Source organism: Peromyscus californicus, unplaced genomic scaffold (genome assembly GCF_007827085.1).
Source record: "Peromyscus californicus insignis strain IS unplaced genomic scaffold, ASM782708v3 Scaffold_13__1_contigs__length_99412109, whole genome shotgun sequence".
In the NCBI taxonomy this organism is placed as follows: Eukaryota; Metazoa; Chordata; class Mammalia; order Rodentia; family Cricetidae; genus Peromyscus; species Peromyscus californicus.
Window position 1 is genome coordinate 46,244,540 of NW_026294424.1, and position 25,654 is coordinate 46,270,193.

Here is a 25,654-nt window from a genome sequence, read left to right on the forward strand (position 1 = left end):
TTATGAACAAATTTGACACACTTTTATGATATTTTGCTAATGGCCAGGGTAATTTACACAGGTTCTATAGACAATACCACCTGATTAGGAACAGTGAGATAAATTACACAATAAATGTACACGGAAAATCAGAAACGGGGATGTACAATAGGCCATGTTAAATGCTCATACAAATCTTTCCAAGATTCAGACAGCCAGGTACTGGGAATCCTGAGAGCAACAGAGGGACAGAACTGGCCACAGTCATGCTGAATACCAGCAGAGGCAAGCAGGGAATGAGAGGCCTATGTAGGGGGCAGTCCTCCAACCACCCTCAGACTGGAACCCTGACTGGACATTGGCTCACAGGCACTGTCTCATGAGGACCACTGATTTTATTTATAGAGAATTTCCCTGGTGCTGCTCCAAGGACTGGCTGACCACAGACTGCTAGGACCCTCACAGTTACCCTTCATGTTGATGCTCTTTTTGAATAACTATGTATGTGAGTGAATGAATGAATGAGACCCAGCACATACCATAGATTAGGCAATTATCCTAAGGAACCAAAAAGTGCATAATGTCACAATGTAAAGAAGAGCAGAAAAAAAGCCCTGTCACAAACATACCAACACAAGAATTGTCATCTCCCTGTCCTCTTCAGAATAGTCTCTGACTGTTCAGGCCATTTCTACTTTTTAACTTGAATAATTTAAATAATCTTGGAGGGTAAGCGCCTATTGGTTACTAATCACAGGCTAGGCTTCCTTTCTCCTAGGCTTCTAATAACTAAGGGATTTTTTTTCTTTTGAATCAGCAGGGATGGGCCTTTTGGGCCTTACCACAGATCTATACTTTTAAAAATTCTTCATATAACTGGTCCCCCTCAGAGAATCCATCTTCCAGGGATGTACTTAATTGTTCAATGCCATGGTTTGTAAAAGTTTATGGTAATATTTAATGGTAAATGAACTTTAAGAACATCTCCAACTCCAAAAGGATACAAGAAATTCAGAGAGAGAGAAAGGGAAGAGAGTGTACAAGAGAAAGAGAGAGAAGAGATAGAGAACTTCAAACTATATGCTAATTGACCAGGTTCCTGACCACAGGATTTCAAAGAGTCCAAGACTCTCAGTTCAGCTCCAGATGAATGCATGACTGGGAACTGGTCAGGAGGAACCCAATGGATTCTTCACACACTCACTACACCAAGCTCAGTAGGATCCTTTTCCTAGGTCTTCAACATCATCAGTCCCTCTGCTACAACAAAATCAACACAAGAATGATAGAGCTTGTGATCAGGAGCTAATCCTGGCAGAGGAAGCTGGGAGGGAGTTTGCCCCATATGGTTAAATTTATCTTGCCAAAGTGACAGGCAGAGGTTGGTAGTAAATTGGACACATCCAGCAAGGAAAACAAAAACAAACAACAAATCCTAATGGAAAGCCTACTTAGAACATTAAAGGAAAATTCCTAAAAGTCCTCTAAGGTAGGAAGGTAGAGGGATTACAAACCCTGAGAAAGAAATGCTTATTAAAATCATCATCATCATCATCATCATCATCATCATCCTCAGCAGCAGCAGTGTGCCTGCTGTATGAAATGATCATGGCTCAAACCAGACAGAGACTACTACCCCGTGGCTGTAAATTAGGGAGCCAGAAGCACAAAGTGGGAATGTTTGTAGCTACCACAGAACATACCAGCGTCCAGGACAGGGAGCAGAAGCTGGCATTTTTAAAGCAACAGCTACTTTCAGCAAACCCTCTTTCTGCTTCCTGGACTTCCACAATTGGAAGGGGAAGAGTTTAGAGAGAAAACTGTATCTCAGCCGAGAGATATTTTCCCCAAGTCCCCCGAAACTGCCTCGCAAGCATCAGCCTCCTGGCTACATATGGGACTAATAAAGATCAACCCAGATGTTTTGTTTAATCTAGGTAGTATTTTTTTTTAAATATGAAGGGTGGGGGAAATCAGGAATTTCCAAATCCTTACATGTGAAGTAAAATCTGGGAGCACAGCAGGTGGTCTTAAAAAGTAAAACAAGAATGTACTTAATCAGAAAGACTGTGCAATGCTATTTACTGCTTCCCAAGGTAGAGAGGGGGAAATCTCCAGCGTCTCTCTCTCTCTTCCTTCCTTCCTTCCTTCCTTCCTTCCTTCCTTCCTTCCTTCCTTCCTTCCTTCCTTCCTTCCTTCTTTCCTTTCTTTCTTTCTTTCTTTCTTTCTTTCTTTCTTTCTTTCTTTCTTTCTTTCTTTCTTTCTTTCTCTCTTTCTTTTTTCCCCCATGACTGGAAAGGGAAAATCAAAGAGCCCTGCAAAGAATTGGCAAGCGACTGAACATAACAGTCAGTGATCTCAGTAATCCAGATGTGTATAAACCTCAAAGGTGTTGTAATCCCTGCGGCCCCACTCCACCCAGCTAACAATGCATGTGTCTTTCGGAGTTAATTACTCATGCTGCCTATCTGCCAAATAAGATACTTTCAACCTGGGTCCATGGAAGACCCCACCCTACTCCCCTACCCCTTTTTGCCCCAGACAAACACAGATGGGATGAAGCGGAGTCCACACGCTCAGACTTCCCAGATGCAGTCAGCGCCCCTGCTGGCTGCTGGCTGTTCCTGGCCTGGCATACCTTGAGCATGTTGCGACTGCGGTTGTGTATGGGACTTCTTTTTGGAGGCGCATTTGTCTCTGCTGCTGTTCCTGTTCTCTGCGGGTTTGGTGTGAGGAGGGTCATCGCTTGTGGTCAGATACTTGAGAAGCTCTGAGCAGGGACGTCTTTGTGGCTTTTGCTGTTGACAAATGCTCTTTGCTTTATTGCCCCATGAATTCTCGGTCTTAAAAACAAGGCATAAAGAAAGCTAAAATTAGTGAAGTGAACCTTATCGGAATGGATATAGGTTTTCTGAAGAGATGAGATTTTCGGTGAAGTGCTCAGTCTAAGTGTACTGGATCTATGAGCTGTGAATAATTGTTTGCAGAACAAGGAAGAAAATTACATTTAAAATTCCTAAATGCCATTTTTATGCAGCTTTTTATTTCATTTCTCCTACATCCCGATGTTCCTACTCAGCAACATGTAACTAACAAGACCCTACAGCGCCTTTACTGTGAGTAAAGAAAAAAAAAGCTGCTTTAAACCTTAATTTACCGCTGATTGCTGAGGCCCAGTATTCACAACTCTCTTAAGTACCCCTTAACGCTCCGCTTTCGCTCACAGCGAATGGCAAGACAAACATTGTTTAATACAGCCCGCTAACTGAATTATGTCATTGCCAGCATTTTCTCCAATTAATGGCAGAGACGGATCTTTTGCAGTGAATCCGAAACTATCTTTCTCAGGTTAAACAGCTGGCAAAACAGCCATCCTGCATCTTAAAGTCATCCACAGACCACAGCTGCCAGTAAATCGTGTTGCGGTACAGACAGACCACTGCATATATTAATCAAGTGGGAAAGGAATTACACATCCCAATCATCAGAAAAACAATACATAAGGGAACTCTTCCTGGTTTCCCCCAAGTGCTAGTGCCGTGTTTGGAGACCCACTTTGTGTCGGCTTCCACTCCAGAGGCAGCTGCTGGATCCTGGCTAAATTAATACATAAAAACTTCATGTCTCTTACACAGATTCGTGCAACCCCCAAACCGTTACTTTTCTCTATGAAAATGTTTGCATGCGCACCTTAACAACTGCAGGGCTTGTTCTGATCCTGTGGTTGTGGTTTGCATGGTTCTGAGTGCTAAGACCGCTGCATTCATTGTAGCTGAGCTGAGTGTTGGCGGGTGCCAGTAAGAGCTTCTTAAGCTAGACATACCAGGGAAGGGAAAGCAAGAGAAGTTACACACCTTCGATGCTTTAGATTGCTAACTGAAAGTTGACTAGAACTAATTATATTCCTCTTTAACGATACCACACTTAAGCACAAAAATGGTAAAGGACACAGTTTCATTAAAAGTAAGAAAAGATTTTAGCATTACAGTGCTTACCTAGGAAAATATTTCCTTACGTTTTATTTGAAATTTGACATTATTTTCCTCGATTTTTAGGTGATTTTTACATAGAATAGTGATGCAAACTTCCCTAAAAAGTGCTTTTCCTAAAGCAAAACCACCTGTGGTAAAGAAGTCTGCTTTGCCCACTAAAGCTTTGGAGGCAGAGGTTAGATACTGAATCTTCCTCTCTGTGCCCATCAAACGCGCATGATAATCAATGAAAACATTTTCTGAGCCATGTTTCATAACTAAATGTATAAACTGATGAATTAAAAATATGTAGATTAGAGCAGTGGCTATCACTGATGTAAGAAAAGAAAGGATTTGAAAACAGAATAGGCTGTTCAACAGTCTACATGTGGGTTATAGCACAAGACAAGTATTTACTATTTTTGTTTGTTTGTGCCTTTGCTTTTTGAGTCAGGGCCTCCTTATGCAAAGACTACTCCTCTTGCAGCCTCCTAAGCAACTAGGTGTGCACTACAATGCCCCGGGTTAGCACTTACTATTTCATGACTGACCCCAGTTTCTTCATTTGGCCGAATGACTCTCAAGAGCCTCCCTGCTCTGACATGCAGGATGTCTTTGACTCAACAACACTTCCCAATTGAACAAACTGTACAGGTGCAAATCAATGTTAAGGAATTAAGATACTAGACCATAGAACCAGTGACACATGGAGGGCATGGTGAGTGAGGAATAATTCTGGCATGTAATATTTTCCTCACGAGCAAAAATCTTAGAATCCAAAGAGGAAACAAGCAGATCTCCATATGTTCATGTAGAGTTCTTCGGACTTAACGATTGGAGAGAATCAACTTCCAAATAGCATGCCAGAGTATTTTATTAATGTTAGAACAACGGCATTCCATAATTTACATAGCATTGCTCTTCCATTTGATTTATAGCAAATGACAAATGGCTATCATAGATGAGGAGGCAAATGGCACTAAGAACTAATAAAATTCTGGTCAAGCATTTTGTTGAAAAGAAAAGTCACTCCTCATGGCCAACAAATTTGCTCTCCATTGCCTACCACAAATTTCAGTAACTTGGGCTGCAGATAAGCTATTATTTTTTTCATCTTTGTGAGAAATGCTGATCTAAAGTCTTAAACTATAGCATACTGCCTGACTTGCAATTCTATTTTTAGAATCACATGCAAAGAAATGTAAACGTTATTATACAATCTGTAACAGCAAAAACATGGAAAGAAAAAAAACTAAACATCTCACCGTACTGGATTGTCTAATAAATCACAGCATCTCCATACAAAAAAAAATACTATGCAACCACTAAAATTCTGCATATGTTCAAACCATATACAGAAACAACAAAAACAGACGTTACAGGTTGTATTTACATATTTGAACACACACATATATAATGTATGTATGTAACAATAATAATTGAATTAAAAGAGGCTATTAATTTGAGAGTGGGGAGTATAGAAGGGTTAAGAAGGAGGTACCTAGAATGTCCTGGAGGAATGATAGAAAATGGGAAAATTGATAAAGTTCTATTTTAATCCATCTTAAATATCCTTCTTAAATCTTACATTAAAAAATTCAGTCATTTTGATATGATAAGGTTTTAAAGACCACAGGTGAATGTTTATTCTTTTCTTTCTAGATCTTGTTCAACTCTTTAAGCTTGTATCATGAACTTGAATAATTCTAAGAGAAATGATCACACACACACAGAAACAGTAAAAGATTGCTTTCATAAGCAACTTGCATTATGCCATGTAAGAAATGTATTATCAACACTTTTTAATAGAGAATTACAGAATTGGACAATCTAGGCTGGCTTATATAGATTTCTTTTCGCTTTAGTCTGAATTAAAAATCCAAACCCAATTGTTCCTATACCACAGTCATGCACTGGGCAGCCAGCGGCAACTTTGGCCACTGTTAAACAGTAGGAAGGGTTCTTACTAGAGACGGCTCTTCTGCCTCCTGAGGTGGAGGGGTGCCGTCAGGCATGGAGGAAGGACTGGCCTCGTTGTCAGTGGTCACGTCTCCATCTGTCAAGGCATCAAATGAGGGCAATCCGTCTTCATCCACAGGGAGACTGTCCAGTGTCTCTGTGAGGACTGCTAGCAAGTTTGCCTCATTCTCTTCATCTATCTTCTGCAGAAGCAGAGAAAAAATACAGAAGACATGAATGAGTTGACAAGAGGGGGCAGACACCATGATTAATCAGCATAGGCTGAACATGTCTGGGTGGGTGAGGAAACTGTATCTGAAATCTTCAATGCCCACACCAGAAAACAAACATTGTGTCTTCCTCAAACTCCTACCTCATTTTTAGTCTGAATCATATGATTACAAAATACATTTACTGATCCTGGAGCTCTCTGGTTTAGCAATCTTTAAGACGGGTCCTTAATACTGCAGCATATATTTCTGTTGTGTTCACAATCGTTTTTCCACATCTTTATGTCTTCTGCCCCTAACTTAGGAAATCTCAGGCCGTAAGAGAATTTTAAGCATCATCTAACCTTCATGCACAGTTCTTAATCTCCCACTCAGTATGCCACCCCCAACTATTTAGACAACTTTTCACTTGAACACCATCACAAACTTGAACTACACTAAGGAAATCTACACACTTTTGTGATTTCAATTATAATCTCATCACTGCTCACTCCCAAATCATTTATTTTTCTTCCTGACATCTCTCCCAACTTAAGTCATAAATCTCTGCCTACTGGATACTTCTACCATATAATGGCTCTCTTGTCTCCCAAACCCAAACTTGGGACCTTTCCTCTACTCTTTTTCTTAACTTCTTTAGCTTGACTATCAATTCTTCAGATTTGTGCTCTGCAATGCCAGGACTCCCTATCATGAAGTCGGTTGCTAAGAAAAAAGCTCTCTTTTCAATGTATCTTAACCAAACTCATCTGTTGTACCAGAGGTTCTAACTTCAGCATAATATGCTTTCTAGTAGGGGCTTCGCTTCCGTGATGTATTCTAACTTGCTGTCCTCTGCCTAAACTCATTTTCATTGATGCTCATACAAAACTAATCTTGTATTATGCCTTCCATGAATATTATTGAATGCCTTAGTCTTTGGCGATGTCATGGTAAGGACTGAAGATAGAAAGAAAAATTAGACTGAATTCTTTCCTCTAGTGGAAAGAAAAAAGTCTATGAACAATATGAAAAAATTACATAAAAGATAATTTTAGTCTTGGTTCTCTGTACAAAAACTGGAATGTCTATATCTGTTAATATGACAATGTGTTCTTGTCTGTGCATGTAATCAATTAGCATCAGTGCTGGGCACATGGAATACATGGTCATTGGTGAGTCAGAATGATTCATTGATAGCATTTATTGGCACCCACGGAGATGGTGCACATCATTTTCTGTTCTTTCTTTTAGAATTCTACATTATTTATCCAATTTGACCTGTTTCCAAAGTTCTTTTTTTTTCATCAAGTTCTGTATGCTATGACATTAACAATATGGCTAAATTATCCCACACAACTCTATTACAAAATGCACCTAAGCTGCTGACATCTAATAAAGCTGGCAATGCCCACACTTCCTTTCTCACTAGCACTGAACTTCAGTTAATTGACCTGACAAAATTACAAGAATCACAGAAAAAGACAGCTAATCAGAAAATCAAATTGTATTACTAGCGAAATTAGGCAGGGCCTTATCAAATAGACATTCTATTTTCACGTGAAAAAAAATGTTTTCCCTCATTACTGATCACTCTCTATCTAGGAGTCAAACTACAGACTTTGTTTTCCTTTAGATTCAAAGGCCACGAAGAGCCATTTTATTCTCTGTGGGTGTTAATAGACCTTTTTAACATTTGCATATGGCATGTTCCTACTTCCCCCGGATTTGAGACTATAGTCATGTACTTTGGGCACATTGCACTGTGACAACTGGATTGAGTCTTAAATTCTAATGAAGAAGAGAAACCCAACCAGAAGTTCACAGTCACTTTCACATGGCACATTTTCTTCCATTAACTAAACATTCTTCAAAATCTAAGCTGAACAGTAACAAACAAACAAAAACCTCAGTTCCCCCAATTCTTCTGTATCTTTCCATATACTCCCAACAATAGAAATAGTAAAATATTTTCCATTTTTCTGCTTTATATCATAATCTAGTATCTAAAAATTCTAATGACTTAGTTTTTAGTATTCCCAAATTCTAATTACCACCACACGCTAAACAACAAAATTAAGTGCAAGTCATAAACTTTTCGCAATAAAAGTATATTTAAATAAAATATACTACTGGAAATCTTATCAAAATAATGAGATTTGCATTACTGTAACTGACTGTATTTTGTAATAAAATAATATTTGAGGACCTCTCAAATACATACACATGCACACTTTCATTAAATTGAAAACTTTCAAGAATACCTATCCCATTTTCAAAAAAGGTTCAATTCACTGAAGTCAAAAAAGAACTCAAGAAAAATGGTTAAGAGTGTTTACCAATAAATGAGTAACTTTGTTTACCCTGATTTAAATTTTGTGTTTGGCTTTCCAGTGATACTACAAGCTGCTATTTACTTTCAATCACAGAATACAATAGCGCTTCAGCTCTATCCCCTGTGTAAACAAACTCTGATAATTCCAATCAAGCCAAAATGACAAAGAACACTTAAATTAACTAGTTTTCACCGATTTCTTTAATAAGCCTGAGTGAACGTATACTACACACAATGGCAGAAATATTGGAGCTTGATAATGTCATAATTAATTTACAAGATCTGATCAAACCACCAACTATTTTAATTCTTCTCTCTTGAAAGCACAATGGGAATGGAGGGCTTGTAGAATGGGGGATTGCTATAGTAAATGTGTATGCGGCTGAGACGCTTGGGCAAGGAAGGCTACTATTCGAGCAGTACATACCAATAAGACCAGCCTTTTTATTCTGTCAATTAAAAATGATTATTGGGTATGTTTACTATCACTGTATGCTCAGGTACTTCAAGACAATTTACTTAGTAATGTTTGTTCTGAATTTTGGAAGAATGATTGTTATGATTTGAAACTTTGTTTCTTCGTTAATTATGGGAGCCTAATGACATACCTCTGTGGCAAAGATCAACAAATATTCCTACATGCAAAGTTGAGTGGATTCTGTCCCTCACTGTGGCAATTTCAATTAGTTTTCAATAGTCATCATCCCAGAGAAGGCAATGGATGTGACAAAGAGGACTCTGTTAAACAATTAATGTCACTTTCCATTATTGCTCTGGTCCCAATTTACAGAGCAAATAAATCAAAGTCACCATAGATGAAGCACAGAAGCCTATGAACACATGTCCGTTCACAAGTGCCAGAGAATGGAAGCACATGAGTGAGCCAGGTGACACTGTAGGGGACACTTTCACAGCCTTGACCTTTGTGCTCCTCTCCAGTCACCTGAACTTACAATATTACAAGACGGAGCATTTCTCAGCACCATCTAAAACAGTGGTTCTCAACCTATGGGTTGTGACCCCTTTGGAGTTGCATATTAGCTATCCTGCATGGCAGACATTTACATTACAATTCATAACAGAAGCAAAATTATAGCTACGAAGTAGCAACAAAATAATTTTATGGTTGAGGGTCACCCCAACATGAGAAACTGTAATGAAGGTCACAGCAACAGGAAGGTTGAGATTGCTCTAAAGATTGAAAAGTAGAGAATCTAGAATGCAAGAGCAGATCACCACAGGTGTGTGGAGATGACCAGCTTAACTGGATTCCTTGCAGCAGAAGAGACAGGAAAGCCCAGGTCAACAGGCATCTCCAGAAGTTACTCTGCAGCTATCAAGGGCATTTCCTATGGGGAGTTTCAACCCTGGCTTCTCCTTCCATGGTACAATTTTGCTGCTATTCTTCTGACCTAAATAAAGGCCCATGTGTCTGTAAAGCTCCACTCTCCAAGGGCTCTCCAGGAAGAAAGAGACACAGCAACAAAACCTCACTCCAGGTGTAAAGAATTTCCTGTGACAGATGATACACTGGCTTTTATACTGACAACCCCAAATCTGGAATCTGCAACAATTCCTAAGCCATGCCTCATCATTAATAAATAATGGTTTTGAACAGTCAACGGAATCGGGAGGCTCACTGCTGCTCTTTGAGACTTCATTGTCCTGAAATGGCTTGTGCACTGGGTGTGACATAATCTAAACAGCACAACTAAAAACGATAGACCATGTTCCTACGGGTTCCCAAGGTCACCCAAAGATTAAAATCCCAGACTCCAGACCCGAACTGGACTCTCTTGCTTTGCCCATAGGAGCAAAAGGACCTTCCAACTGATAAAGAAGACATGGAGGTTGGGCCCACAGTGAATTCAGCTCATCCAGCAACACGCCCTAGAGAGCTAATAAATCCACCCAATCAAGGAGAAGATGAAGGACTGGGTTGCCAACCGACACCTGGAGGGAGAAACACAGAGGAAAACCGCATGTGGCATCCCTAAGGTTTCTAAATGCAGCCTATTACGGAAGGACCATGCCCTGCTCATGATAGTAATTTTTTCTGCATCTTGTAGAATTGCAATTACACTCTGCATCCCCAGATTCTCACACTCGCTTGATCTCTGTTTGATAAAAATAGTTTAATAGCCATTTAATCACAGCTTCATTATCTTAGCTCTCTTAATGTGAATTAGGCCATGAGAATTCTAGCTTCCTCATTATTCAAATCATCAATAAGAAGGAAACAGGGGGGTCTTCTTATCACTCATTAATCAATTTCAGTTTCTTAGGAACTGTTGACTCAAAGATCAATTTGTGTGAGAGGTTACTTAACCTTACAGTGTCTCTATTTTCCTGTGCAAAGTTTCAGGTTTTCATTTCTGCTACGGAATATCTTTTCTCTTCTTCTGAATTTATGATTAATAGGATAAAAAAGTATCAATGCAACTTGAGAATTCTTCAAGATGGTTCCCAGAAGTATTTCCAGTGTATATGCCCATCGTCTTGATTACCTACATTTGAATTTTCTTCCATGTGTACAATCTACCACTGACTTTCCACTCTGGGCCAGCTTCCCCCAAGTACCCAGCATGCCCTAGGCCTCTTTCTTGCCCTATCCTGCTGATTTGGAAACAGCTAATGAAGATGAAATTAACTTCTTCTTTAAGTGAGGCCTAATTAGGAAGGGAAATCTGCTAGAGTAACATCTGGTAGTGTATTCCAAAGCCAAATAAAAATGACATTTTTGGATTATCCACTATTTTCGATTATTTGTTCTACTACATCCTACCAAGAGTTCAAATAACTATATAGAAAAGTGACTTTTGTGATGGATTTGAAAGCTCAAATGAGGAATCCAATTGATTTCAGGTACGCTTGCCTGAATCTCCATGCACAGAGTTCCTTGGTTTCATGTATGAACTGGCCAACAACAACAAAAAAGTCTACATGTATGAATTTTGGATTTGATGAATAACATTCCAAGACTTAGAAGAAGATTCGTTCAAAGTAAAAAACTAAATAAATAAGATTTCACTGTTGTTGCTGTTGTTGTTCTGAAATGAAATTAAAAGATAGCAATCTAGACTATGGCCCTGAAATCAACCTTCTTTTTTTCATCTTTTCTTTGAATGACTGCAGTCAGGGGTAGATGCTGATTCTCTTTTTAGTGCTTGTGTGAGCTCTGAGAGGCCTGAGGTCTGTAGAAGGTGGAGTGAGGTGCTTTGACTGTCTTTAAACAACTCTTTCCCATCCTCTCTCTTCTTTCCCTGTATTGTTGCAATCCACCATGGTATTTCGTGCTTCTCTAAGCAGGGACACTGACAGCTGCTCTGCCTCCTTTATTACATAATCAACAAGAGACAGGTAAGATCTCCTCCACACAGCCCACTTGGGGACTTCTAGCTCTTTCCCCATTCTGTAAGCAGAGTCCCTAGAATATCCCACTAAGTTTTATTTACCGTGTGGAATACAGGACGTGGTACAAGTGCCAACACTGGAAGGCAGAAGCAAACATGACATTAAAAACCCCACAAACATATGTGACTAACAGACAGCTACCCAAATAGGCCTCCTTAGCTTATAGCACACATTATAAAATACTTCAGTGTGCTTTCAATTTCTGTAGAGGCACCAAGGGCTTGCTTATTGCCATTTATCTTTAGGACCAACAAGTTCTGCTGGATGCTAAAGGTGCTAAAATTTGGGGGGCAAGAGAAAGAATACAATTTTTAAATTCATTATCTGAGTACTTCACTATGGACACACAGACCATTTGAAATATTATACATCCATAATATACCTTTAGAACACATCAGTATACATAACAAGTATACATTTTTGAAATAGTGTCTAGTCATACACACACACACACATCAGTCTCAATCTGTTCTTGTTGACTAGATAACAATATATAATCAGCACTTAATACTCTTTGTCTCAGTTATCCATTTCAACCAAGGAAAGCAATGATCAAGAACTAGGGATAACTCTTACAAAGATGAAATAAAATTCATGTAGAAATAAAATACAGGGAAATCTGAAGAATTTTTTCTGCATGGATATATTTAGATCTGTAGGAATCCATTTAATTCCCATGAATACATATGGCCCTATTTAAGCAGGCATAAAATTCATATTCACATCTGTACTTAGACTCCATTCTAACTTATTAACTTATATCACAATATTCATGAGTTAATAAGTATGTACAGAACATGTGGAATTCATTATTCTGAAGCTGCTGTAGGAACCAACGTGTAGATACAGAGATTCGATAGAATGGTTGGTGTGGGCAAAATGAGCTATTTCAGAGGAGAAACAGAAAAAGTGACATTTCATATCTATTTCTCACAGTAGGAGGGATAAAGAACTGAGTAGTAGCATTGAGCAGGAAGCTCAAAAGACCCACGAAGAGGCAGCAAGGCCTTCCTTTTGACCTTGGATGTAAATGAAGAGAAACATCATTGCGGAAAGTGCAAGGACACCAGACAGCAGACTAAGAGAACAGATGCTTTCATTCTCACTGCTAGCAGCTGCACAGCCTCCAGTGAAGCAACTCAAATCCGGCTGCATTGCACGATCTAGAATGACCATCTTTTTAACCCCCTGCCTCTGTGTCGCATCCCACCCTGACATGTCAACACAGAAGACCAAGCGACAGTGATAAAAATCTGTTGTGTCTCACCCCCCTTCCCTGCCAATGCCCACTCATGTCCTTTCCTATCTCCAAAAATAAAATCCAAAGAGTGACATACTAGCTAGGTGTTCACCAGATGAGTTATTATCCAAATCAGTATGATCAGCTACACTGGGTTGGCCCACACTATCACAGGTTAAATGGGGCATATGGTTAGCCTTTTCTAAATCAACATCGTGTCACCCATCAAATGTCACAACTTACCTGCCTGAATTCTTGCCCACTGGTCCACAAAGCATCAGACAGTCTCTCCTGAGACCTTTGCATTTGATGTTCCCTACCCCTAAAAGGCTCTCTTGCCAGATGGCCACAGGTTTCTGTCCCCTTTCCCTTCCATCACTCAAATATGACCTCTCAATGAAGATTTTCCAATGACTCTAGACACATTCTAGCCACCTTCCCTAGCCTATTACTCTCTTGGCACCTGTCTTTATAGTTCATTGTATATATAAGTGATTTTCCTTGTTCATGTACTATCTAAAACAACATCTCTGAAAGGCCTATTTGATTATTGTCAGGATACTTGGCATAATATAAAGCTGGGAGTGCAGCTGAGTGGTAGAGAGCTTGACTAGCATGTGGGAGGCTGTGGGTTTTAGCACAGAAAAAAAAGACACTTGGCATATTGGAGATGGCTAATTTAAATGAATAACAACTTTTCAGAACACCCAGAATATATTGTGACATTTCATTTTTCTTTTGTTTTTAGTTTTATCTGTAATTTCCACCTCCTCCCACCCCCAGCATATTTATCTTCTTAATAATGTTTATCTTAGACTATGATTTAAAATTCGTTTGCATTCATCTCACACATAGCAGATGATAGCCCAGGCAAGCAGCCAATGTATTCTTGGTGGGAAAGAAGGAAATATGAAAACAGCTAGAAAGTCAAAGGGGCTGCTTCTGTATTGTCCGATGGACTCTGAACCCATAGGAATAAATGTAATACCCATGGGTGATAAAGGAATATATTTAGATGAGCCCTTTAAACACAGAGATTAATTTATACCAACCCTGTTTTGGAAAGGACACTGGAACACATCACCAAGCAGCCAATTTGAAAACATATTAGAAGAAACAGGATGGTTTTATGAAAATAAAATCATGCCATATGAACTTATGATCTACCCACTTGGGATTCCCAGGTGACCAAAAAAAGAAGAAACAAATGATACATTCTATCAGGGACAGAATCACCCATGTCGCTACAGGACTAGGGCCTCTCTGAGCAGTGGATATCTATTCATCTTAGCCAGGGATTTTAAATTGGTGTTGTGTGAAACAGCAGCCATTAGTACAGTTGCTGTAAGAATCAATAGTGAATATCAGTTTGATGTATGTTATACACTTATGTCACTTGATTTAAATACTTACATATTTTAGAAAGAACAATTCCAATGAATTATTTAGACTGTAATGAACGAAGGAGACATTGCCACTGCATTAACCATACAACTGAATCATTTTGTGTTTGTCTCAGGATTAGGAAGGAAAGAAAGATGGAGGGAGGGAAGAAAAGAGGGAGAGAGGGAAAGAAAGAGGTAGGGAGGGAGGGAAGGAGGGAAGAAAGGAAGGAAGGAAAGAAGGAAGAGAGAAAAGTGAAAGAGAGCAGTGTGAACCTGGAAACACAAACATTTAGGATTTCTCAGTCTCTTTGATTAAACCAAAATACAAAATAATCTGTTCCTAAAAGTAATTCTAAGATACTTATCATTATCTTACAGCTAATTTTTTTCTGTTCAATTAGTGTTATAATTCTCTTGGATAGACGTTATTTTAATTTAAAACATCAAGAAAGAACAGCTTATTTTTAAACACGTTTATTTATCCTTTCAGAATTTCATCTCTGTATGCAATGTATTTTGGTCATGCCTACCCTCAACCCCTTTCTTACAACTCCTCTGGCTCCCTACTAAGTCCGTTTCCCAACTTGATGGCCTCCTCTTGTTCCTTTTTTCATAACCCACTGGTCCCATTAGTGCTATCTGTGTATGCATAGATGTAAAGCTACCCAATGGAGCATAGGCAACCTACCAGAGGTCACACCCTCAAAGAAATCCATCTATAGCCATCAATTGCCAATAGATCATCAACTAGGAATAGAACATTTTTAGTCCCTCCCCTATCCATTCAGGAGTGCTGGCTGGCTTGATCTTGTGTAGGTCCTGAGCTGGCAACTATAGCTACAGCAGCTGATTTTACTGAATGCTTCTCATGTGTCCAATGCTGAGTTAATTATCATACTGCATTTATTTCACTTAAATTATCCATTTAACATTATTAATATTCTAAAAATCATGTGCTTAATGAGAGGCAGAGTTGGACATCAAGCAAAATATGTTTGATAAAATATGGCTCCTACATTCTTTATTGGAATTTTATGGGAGAGATTATAAGAAAGGGGGTAAATTTGGGCTAATCTATCTTCATATCAGAGGTCATATCTATATTTGTTCGTAGATAAAAACCAAAATGTCCAGGCAGCTATGTACAAAGAAACAGAGCAATCCTGCACATGGAAAGGGAGGACTGTTTTGAAATTGTGCCTCAGTATTTTTGCTGGCTTATGTTCTCTCATAATCCATCTCTACTCTTAGTGGAAGTGATTGGTTGTTCTGCTAGGGTGTTCTTTCCCTTTCCTTCATTTGTTCCTACTACTCCCATATAAAAGCTGACATTAAACGTTCTCTCTTCAAAATAGGTAGTTTTGCACAAACTCAGATTTTTCTAGACATCTCAAAGCTATCAACTTCTTTGCCTGAGTAACAGGTGCCTTGAGAACAGAAATATTCTGGACCTCAGTGTAGACCACTAAATCCAGATCTCTAGATCAAGGTTTTTCAACTTCAACAGGGTAATATGATTGGAAATAATGAGCGGATGAAATCAATTGGATAAGAATTCAAAGCTACAAAACAACAAAAGGAGAAATCAGGGAACTTAACCACTCATCCTTTAATGGCTTCCATAATACCAGGATGTAACAGCATACAAGCAACAGAGAATGAGAGTGTAGTGTCAGGCAGATGAGAGGAGAGACTCAAAGTGATCAGTTCCCAACTGATCTAAGTCTGCATAAGAATGAGAAAAGGAAATAGAGAAAGACAGAGAGGAGAGAGGAAAAGAGAGGGAGAAGAGCAGTTGAAGCAATAAACAGCCCTAAGATGGGAGTTTAAATGAATAAGAAATTAAGTTTGTGAAGTTTGAGTTCCAATAGTCAAAAATTGTAACCAACAACCACCCATGATCCCTAATCAGTCCAGACATCAGCACCAGGTCTTCAGATAGGAGGTGGCTGTAAATAACTTATAAGGGTTTATTGTGGCAAATTAGCAGACTACATGAATCAAGGACAGAGAGTATTTTTTGGAGTGACGATGTAAGCAATCTTTATTCTATATATGATAGTACATTTTCTGCCTAAAAGAAATGCTTAGACAGCATCATCATAAAGGTCAATGCAACTTGTTCACAAAGACTTAGCACCACGAGATATGTGTGAGATTATGCAGCTGCAGATCCCCGGCACCTGGATCTATGTGGCATTTCAGGTTGGGTACACTAAGAAGCAGACAGTGTCAAATGATCTGATTACTGTGTATCCCAGCAATAGCATAGAATGAGCGAAAATTGTCTCAGGGTAGCTGCAAGCTATTCAGAGGCAAGCCTGTCCTCTGTGGGGCCATCTAGGGTAAAGGAAATCAAAGTGTGCTTCCTGGTAATCCTCTGTGCTGTCCCTGGCCCTTCCCCAAGAGAGCAGAAGCCATTAGAGCTGAGATTGGATCTGAGACTCCTTGAACAACTTTCATATCCCACTAAAGTGCTCTGCACAGAGGAGTGGGTTGTTGATGAATAGTTGCCAAATAAATACAATATGAGAGCTTCATTTTCTCAATGATTTCACATCTAACAATTCTACATGGGGTTTGCTTTCCAAAGCTTCTGAATAAGTTTGCAATCTCTTAGGATTTAGATACTGAGCTTCTTTTTAATGCCACACTGAGTGCACCTTTCATGAAGAATCTTTAAACACTTTCCACTAAGTTAGTTCTCAATGCAGACTCCTTTGTGGTTATTGGTGATGTGTATGCATATGCTAGGAGCATGCATAGTGAGGTAGCATGAGACATCCTTTAGACAAAGTGGCCTATAACGTCTGTAACATTTTTTTTAAGTGAGTTTGATATCAGTGCCTTAAAAAGCACATTCCCCTGTAACAGCATGGGAAATAACAAAAGTGGGCTAGGCCAATCTGGATAAGAATTCAAGAGTTACAAAACAACAAAAGGAAAAGTCGGGTAATGCAAGCTTTTATCCTTTAGGCACTCCCACAAGACCAGGATGCAGTACCACACAAGCAACAGATAGTGAGAGCGCAGAGTCAAGTCATGAAAAACTATTACATAGGAAGTGAGAAGAAAGACATTCAAAGTGTTAAACAAACTTCTTCCCAATCAATGTCTAACAAACCTAAGTCTGCATTTGTTCTGATCTAGGCCAATGTGATGGTTAGTTTTGCCACTGAATCCCATTGCTTCAGGAGAATAAAAGAAAGTAACAATAAAGAAGTACTTTTTTCTTATAGTGCTATTTTTCTTCCTTAATATTCAACATTATTAAAAATATCATAGATGGAAAATTCCAATATATTTACTTCCAAAGAAATAGTGAACCATAATTATCAAATGATGTGTCCAAATCTGTGTTTGCCAATAGATAATATGCACCTTCGAGTTAGGTACTGTGATTTGCACATCAAACTGATTGGGAACAACGTTAATAATTACTGTTTGAGACTTTACTATATACCAGGCATTCTTGATACTTGGAATCTAGCAATGAACAAAATAAATAAAATTCTTTCCCTCAGAGAGCTTATTTTGAACAAGAAAGGAGACCAGTGATTGACAACATAAATTACTATAAACATGATAAACAACTGGGAAGAATAAAAGAAGGGCTAGAGCAATACGAATGCTACTTGTGGTTAAGAAAAGCCAAACATATTTAAGAATCAGATTTAATTATAAAAGCAGAGCATAAATAGTTTTCTTAGGAAAGACTTCACACTGAGATAACTTCACAGCATTTAAAGTTGAAAATACAATTGGTACGAGAACTGGACTCACAGAACAGTTTGCTGCTACCTTTTATATGAACTGAAAGGAAGCTGGAGAGCAGGAATTCTCTATACTGACTATTCAATAGAATCATGGATGCATTTTAAAAATACTTACGCTTTAGCCCTTACTCCAGAGCAATTAAATTAGTACCTTTGCAAATGGGAGTTAGTATTTTTAAAGCTTCCCAGGTGGGATTCTAATAGAAGCCAGGACTGAGAATCATGCCTCTAAAAGACTAAATGGTAGAACCTTTGAGGATAGAGGAAAATGAATGTTCACATCATGAGCCCAAGCAAACAAAGCTTGCCAATGTATAAGGTCCACTTGTCCTGCTTCAGGATGCCCAGGACCCTTCATACATCTAAGGAATGCAGATGCTATAACCCATCCTGGAACTTGTACTAGAGGTGCTGTCTTTTCAAAGTTCTAGTTTTCTCCTCAGTTACCTGTCCCAATCTTATTTTAAAACTTGTAATTTCATTAAGTAGATTTCTAGTGTAGAATACGGACACCCACCAACCAAAAACTTCAACTACTAATGTCAAATTGAACGGTTTATAAAAACCATCAGGTCTCATAGATCAGACAGCCTACTTAAGCGTGGGTGTAAAGATTAAAAGACTTCTAGGGGAATCTGTAAAAGAAGTGGTTTGTTTTTACATCTATAAATGTGATAGCATGCACTTCAGATTAAATCATTCAAAAATATTTACTGAATTTGGATTATACTTATAGTTGGATTGAATTTATTTCTTGCTCATAAAACTTTGTGACAGCAAATGGAAAGTATCAGCCACTGTAAAAACAACAATAGAATGTGTATGAGACTCTAGGAAAGGCCCTGGAGCAAGAGAAGCCTGACAATACCTGTCCCTAACCTGCTCTGAATCCTTAGTACCTCAGCTGGTAGCAACGATGATAAGCAAACGTCCCAATACTGTTGGAACAGTGCCATCAGCTGCTGTAATCTGTTCACTCAGGGTTCAAAGATCTGATGCTACCAGCCGCAGTGTGGCTCCCTTTACCTCCAGGCACTATGTGACAACATCAGACTTTAGCAATTGATAGCAAAATAGGTAGATGTCACTAAAGCATCAATTGCTGCTCAATTTGTCCCTGGAAGAGTATTCAATATTCTCCAAACATTAACCCAAGGCCTCTCATTTCACCGCTCTCCTCATCAATATCATGTCCATTGTGAATAATTACAAGACATAGATTGGAAATCTTAGGGGATTTTTTGCCTTAGAAGAATGAAATTAAGTTCTAATTTTATCACATAGAAGCTTGTGTCATTTGGGAAGTCATTTGGGGCCACTGAACTCAGCACTGACAACTGGAGATAGTTGCTTGGTAATAGTACGTGATGGCATGCATAAAGCACACTGCAGACCTCCATAGAAATATTTCCTACTCTAAAACGTTTAAATGTTGCATCATCAACAAAGAACAAATATTCCACAGATATCTCAGGAAGCTACATGGCATAAGGACTGTGACTGGGGGTGAGCCACAGCCTCATCTTTACCAGTGTGGTTGAATCTAGTGGATAAAAGGCCCACAGATACTGCCTTCAATTCAGAACACCCCACCTAATGTAAAATATCATTTTTAAAACGAAGCAGGAGCCAATGATTCATAGGAAATATAAACAGGAAGTAAATATACTGGGTTTTTTTTAGGATGATAGAGGAAGAAATAAGCTAGTTTGTCTTATTTAAAAGTATGACTAGAAAACATAGTCTTCAACAAATGTGGTAGATATTTTACTTAAATTCTTTAATAAAAGGTCTATTGTATAGGTTTAATGAACACATTGTCACACTTAACCCTTAAATATGTATAGATACTGTGTCTCAATAAAAATAGAAGGACCACATGTATAGCAAAGCTGCTCCAAGGCTAACACTATGTTTAATTTGCCCTCATTCTTTTCTTTACTCTTTATCCACTAGACCGAGGAAATGCTTTTTGCAAGACAGGTATCTCAGACAAGTAGGGACACAAAGGTAGACTTTAAAAACACACTCCTGGTTGTGAGGGGTGGCTCAGCAGTTAAGAGCACTGGCTGCTCTTCCAGAGGACCCAGATTCAATTCCCAGCAACCACATGGCAGCTCACAACTGTCTGTAACTCTAGTTCCAGGGCATCCGAATCCCTCACACAGGCATAGATACAGGCAGAACACCAATGCACATAAAATAAAATTAAATAAATTATTTTTTAAAAGCACACTCCCTAGCTTTGCAATGAAACAATATCCTAGCTAGCCTACATTTACTAGTACATAAACCAATAAAATTATTTGTTTAATTAAGATAAAAATGGACTAAATAATGATCATAGTGAGAAAAAGAAAAATAAAAATTAGAATAGGAAACTAGGAGAATAAAAGGAAACCTGATATTCTCACTTTTAGTTGGAGATGTAGTACTCTTTCCATATTCTACTGCGCTTTGTGGCTGTGGACTTTGGGAAATAATTACTGACTTGAATATGTGAATTAAGGTTTTAATCACCACTCAGGACTTTTCAATAGCTCTTTATTCTTAACATTATAAAGGTTTTCTTTGGTAGCTATAGCTATAATAAAGTATAAGAGAAGCACCCAGACTCATCTTTGAGCTTCTTTGAGTTTACCTGAAGGTAAACTCCTGATCTGCAGAAACAGCCCATATATACAAGGTACAAGAAGCTATCAAAATATAGCCACCTGATGACCTGATGTCTGATGTATGACAGATCATACAGGGTCTATGTGCTTATCAATAGTACCTTAATCTTCAAAAATAAAATCCAAGTTATCTCAAGATAAAGGTAAAAGACCACAGGACATGTGATAAGATTATTGTTATACACTACACATTGTTATTTCCTTCTATCTACACAATAATCGCTTTGATAATCATTGTTGTGCTGTTCTACAAGCAGGAGACAGAGGCTTGAAGAGATTAAGCCATCAATACAGGTGACATAACAAACACATGACAGAGTGGGAATTAGAACCCAGGCTCATTTTCTTGAGTGAACTTAACCTTTTCTGAGCATTTTTCCAGTGAAGGAATTTAAATCTCTTACCGCTTCAAAGATAAAAAATTACACTTAATTGTTCATTTTATTTTCAAAATGTCTTTGGGGGAAAAATACAGCTCACTGAATATTCTAGAAAAAGAAAAGTCATGTGTTTCATTGCTTCTAATGAGTTGTTGCAGTTCAGAAGTTTCATTACATTCTGACAATTAAGTTGCTAATAAACTGAGGAGCCACTAATTGACTTATCCATCTCACAAACTCAACACCCAGCAACCTAGAACACAGTTTCCATCATTGGGCCCCAAATCACTCAACATTTTGTAATCAACTTTGTGATTTGATTTGCTTTGGGTAATTTACACATTGTTCCTATACTTGACATGAAGTCTTGATAGGGAACACACATGTCCATGGTCATACACTCATTAGTAACATGTAGTGCTGCAGACCGTATCATCAGAGCCAGTGACAAGACAGTACTATGCTGGAAACTACACAATGACTGTGGACCCAATATCAAAAAATTTATGGTAATTGAAACCAAAGAATTTTAGGGAATGCAGTCAATTTCACAGAGTACCAAAAGGTCACTCTATTCAATTTGTACTCAAGGCTCAGCACAATATTGAAAAAAACACATGAAAGCAAATGATCTTATCAGTTGTCCAGGATTTAACAATTTATTGACTATAAAAGGCAATTTACTGATTACCAAATGAATGCATTACCTGGGCAGTGCCTCATAGCTAGCTCATCAGGTTCCTCTATGTAAGTTAGCACTATGGATGCACTGCTAAACATGTCACCATTACCATATTAACTGCTCTGTTCAGCTTCAAGGAGAGTAAACCGTTATGTTGTTGCTGTTCCTTGGTTCCACTGGTGATGCTAAGGCTCCCTGCAAGCCTGCTATCTACTCAAATTGTTGTTGTAAGCACTGTCTACCAAGGCTGTTAAAAGTGAGAACATGAAGTACACCAAAGCTGGTGCTTCTCAAATATGGATGTGACAAAAAACACCTAAAGAGTAAAATGTGGCTTCAGAATCGGGATATGTGGCATGAAGACATTTTGAGCCTTTAAGGAGCCTCTAGGTCATAAGCCCTTACCATGTAGATGTCATACAACTCAGCAGAGTAGCAAGGGTCTAGTTTTCTTTTGTGTGTGTTAAGATCCATTCTTTAAAATATGTAATTAATAGACATTACTTGTACAAGAATGGGTTCATTGCAAAATTTTCATTTTCTAAACTACATTTGTCTATTTATTTATTTATTTATTTGTTTGTTTTGTGTGTGTGTGTGTGTGTGTGTGTGTGTGTGTGTGTGTGTGTGTGTGTGTGTGTGTGAGAGAGAGAGAATTTGTGCTTGAATGGCATGGCACACCTGTGGAATTCAGGTAACAAGTTGAGGGAGTCAGTTCTCTCCTTCTACTATAAGGACTCTGAACTGAAATCAAGCCATCAAGCTGGGAAGCAAATGCCTTTAGTCCCTCATATAAGATTTTCATTCACGTATATAATGTGCTTTGATCATTGTCTACTCTCTTTCATCAAATTAGCACATTTTTCTCATACTTTCCCACACCTTACAGAGTAGGAAAAAAAAAAACTGAGTTGGATTACACTGAATCACCTTTTGAGGCCCTTGCTCCTCCTGTCTTGCAGAGGCGTGCCACCACAGTCTGAATAAAGACTTAGATGTTTATGCCATTTAATGCATGCTGGTTCATGTTGCAAAATGGAGGTGTCTCCCCATAAGAGGGCCAGACATAGATTTTGCTTAGATAACATGCTTTTGTGTACAAAGGGATCTTAAACATTTTTAGATTATTTAATAATACTTCCTGGAGTTAAAATTTCATCTGAAAGTTTTGCATTTTAGAAACGAATCAGAAAATGTAGATAGATGGGAGCTGAGGAGCAGATGACTACTTAAAGACAGAGATTCCTACAGACTGCCACTGTCCACCCTCACAGACCTGACACTGATGTCTGCGGTCAACCCCAGGTCCATTTACCCTTCATCCACATGGTTCAATACCCTGCCTGTACCCCCAACATTGGAGTCACTCTGATTTCCCTTTTCAAATTCTTTCCCACTTTCATACTTCCTCATTTTGGCACATCTCATATCAGATATTTCACCCACTTTTTTTTTCCTCATGGAAGTTGTATGGGTTTATCTACTGCTTGAGTTCTTCTGTCTCGTGACATATTGGTTACCAGTCTCATCCTTTCAAGTGTTTTGACACATCATAACAAGTTTTATATTTATTGTATAAATACTACTTTTGTCCAGGGCTAAAAACAACAACAACAAAAACCAAAGATCACATATGAGGAGGAAGAAAGAACCAAGAGCCAGAAGATGAGAAGGAGAGCTGTGAAATGATGTCTCCTAGCCATGGCATGGCTGATGCACCTAAGAATTGATAGCAGGAGTCAGCTTCTCAGACAGTTTCACCTGAATTTCCCTGTGCCCTACAACCCACGTCAGCAGTGTGTTCAGCATCAGGGTCTGTTTAAAAGGGTGTAGCACAAGAGCTGCTCAAGATTGGGCCATTTGGTATGCCATCATAGGGAGAGCAGGGAACCCCAGCCTCCTTTGAGAAGTTAAGCTGTTAATAATCTTGGGGGGTGGAAGAGCCATATTCTTCGGTGTGTAGCTACAGGTAAGTTGTCTTTATTCAAGTCAGTAGCATCCATCTGTGGTCAAGCAAGCAACTATAATTTTATTCAAGGAGTTATAAATAAAATGGAGGACTTGGGAGGAAGAAGAGGCTGAGAAAGGACAATGGGAAAGAATATGATCAAATTAATGTGTGAATGGGGCTGTGGTGGGTTATGTATGTGTGTGTGTGTATAATTATGAAAAATAAAGTTAAGCAAAAATAAATAATAATGAAGTATTTAAGTTAGAGCACACACACACACACACACATATATATATATTCTATTAGACACCATTGAATAATCCATTAGATTACTATATATTAAACAAATGAAAGAAAGATTAAGTTATATTTATAATGTTGACTCAGATAAATAAGATACAGTTTAGAACAGAAAGTATATTAAATTTATCTCAAATTTAGGGTCTGACAGATCTGCCTATTTGCATCTGAGAAACCCATAGGCTCAAGAAAACTTTGATGGTTACATGAGGAGAAATCCTACATAAATGTCTTTATTGTACCTGAAATAACTGCTCTCATTATTTACACTCTCACTAAGAACAGTCACACAACTGTCTTCTATGTCAAACTCAGAAGGGTAGAGCGAATCCTGATAAAATTACAAAAGCATTTAGAAAATTACATGATAAATCAATGTTTTAATATTTTTGGAGCATCTTTCAGGTGCAATTCAGCATGTAGGCTAAAGTATGAAATCTCTAGCAAAGCTAGAAAGTAATTACCAAGGGCTTTAGGATCTGCATTCAGATCGCTGGGCAGGAGTCCTCAGTACTACCTTGGAATGGCGCCTCCAGGAGCTACTAAATTCCTCTGGTATTCCATTTCCCACTCATAGTTAAGACAATAATTAAACACCTAACACGTGCCTTGCTGCAAAGATTGAATGAATTAAACCACGTTAAATGCTCAGAATGCTGTCTGACATATACAGGCCTTCCATAAATTTTAACTATCATCAATATTCATTTTATTATTCTCAAAGGGCTTATAATCTAGGAAGTGAGACAGGAATAGTAAAAATATAACTAACTCCACAAGGCTATGTGTACATGACAAGTGGCAGATAAGTCACTCAGATATGGAGTGTTAGTTCTGAGGAGAATCATTTTGAGTTTTCAATAATGTTGCCAAGAATCCAGGCAAGGAATTTCTTATCAGGTCACAGGACTTTTAGAATAGTTATGTTATTTTGGTCATGGAAATCTTTTCAACAACTCGTTCAGAACAGCATTCTCCTCCCATCTGGACAAAAGAGGCCATCCATGCTTTTCCTCTGTTGAAGGGTTCAAGGGAGAAAGAAAGCAACATAAGATGGCAAGAATAGACTTCAAATAAGTCTTACTAGGGACCTAGCTGATCACTAGAGATTGTACACATTTCCAATGTGCTGCTGTGTTTAGCCAGACCAAGAGGCCTCAGAGGCAAACAGTTTCATGGGTTTAGCATAGGGACCTAGCTTGAAAAAAGGAATTTGATGTCTATAAATGAGGGTGGCCTTGCCCTAGCAAGGTGAGTTTTTACACAGAGATAAGCATTGTACTGAAATGTTTCACTCAAAGGCAGATAGATTAAACTTCTAAAAAATGTTTATCAATGTGCATTTCCTGGGGAGCATGTGCCATTTATCTTTGTATCCCAGGCATCTAATAAAATGGA

General features: G+C 38.5%; 1 protein-coding gene across 6 annotated transcripts in view; it reads right to left on the minus strand.

Moving 5' to 3' along the window:
• The window catches only part of Ppargc1a (PPARG coactivator 1 alpha), a 682,761-nt gene that overhangs the window by 36,012 nt on the left and 621,095 nt on the right, over positions 1-25,654 (minus strand). For all 6 annotated transcript variants that reach the window (XM_052734916.1, XM_052734912.1, XM_052734913.1 and 3 more), the window contains 3 exons: positions 5,918-6,112; positions 3,670-3,792; positions 2,618-2,822 (listed from right to left, as the gene is read on the minus strand). In XM_052734916.1, coding sequence (XP_052590876.1) covers positions 2,618-2,822; positions 3,670-3,792; positions 5,918-6,112 — 523 coding nt within the window. The remainder of the gene's footprint in view (positions 1-2,617; positions 2,823-3,669; positions 3,793-5,917; positions 6,113-25,654) is intronic.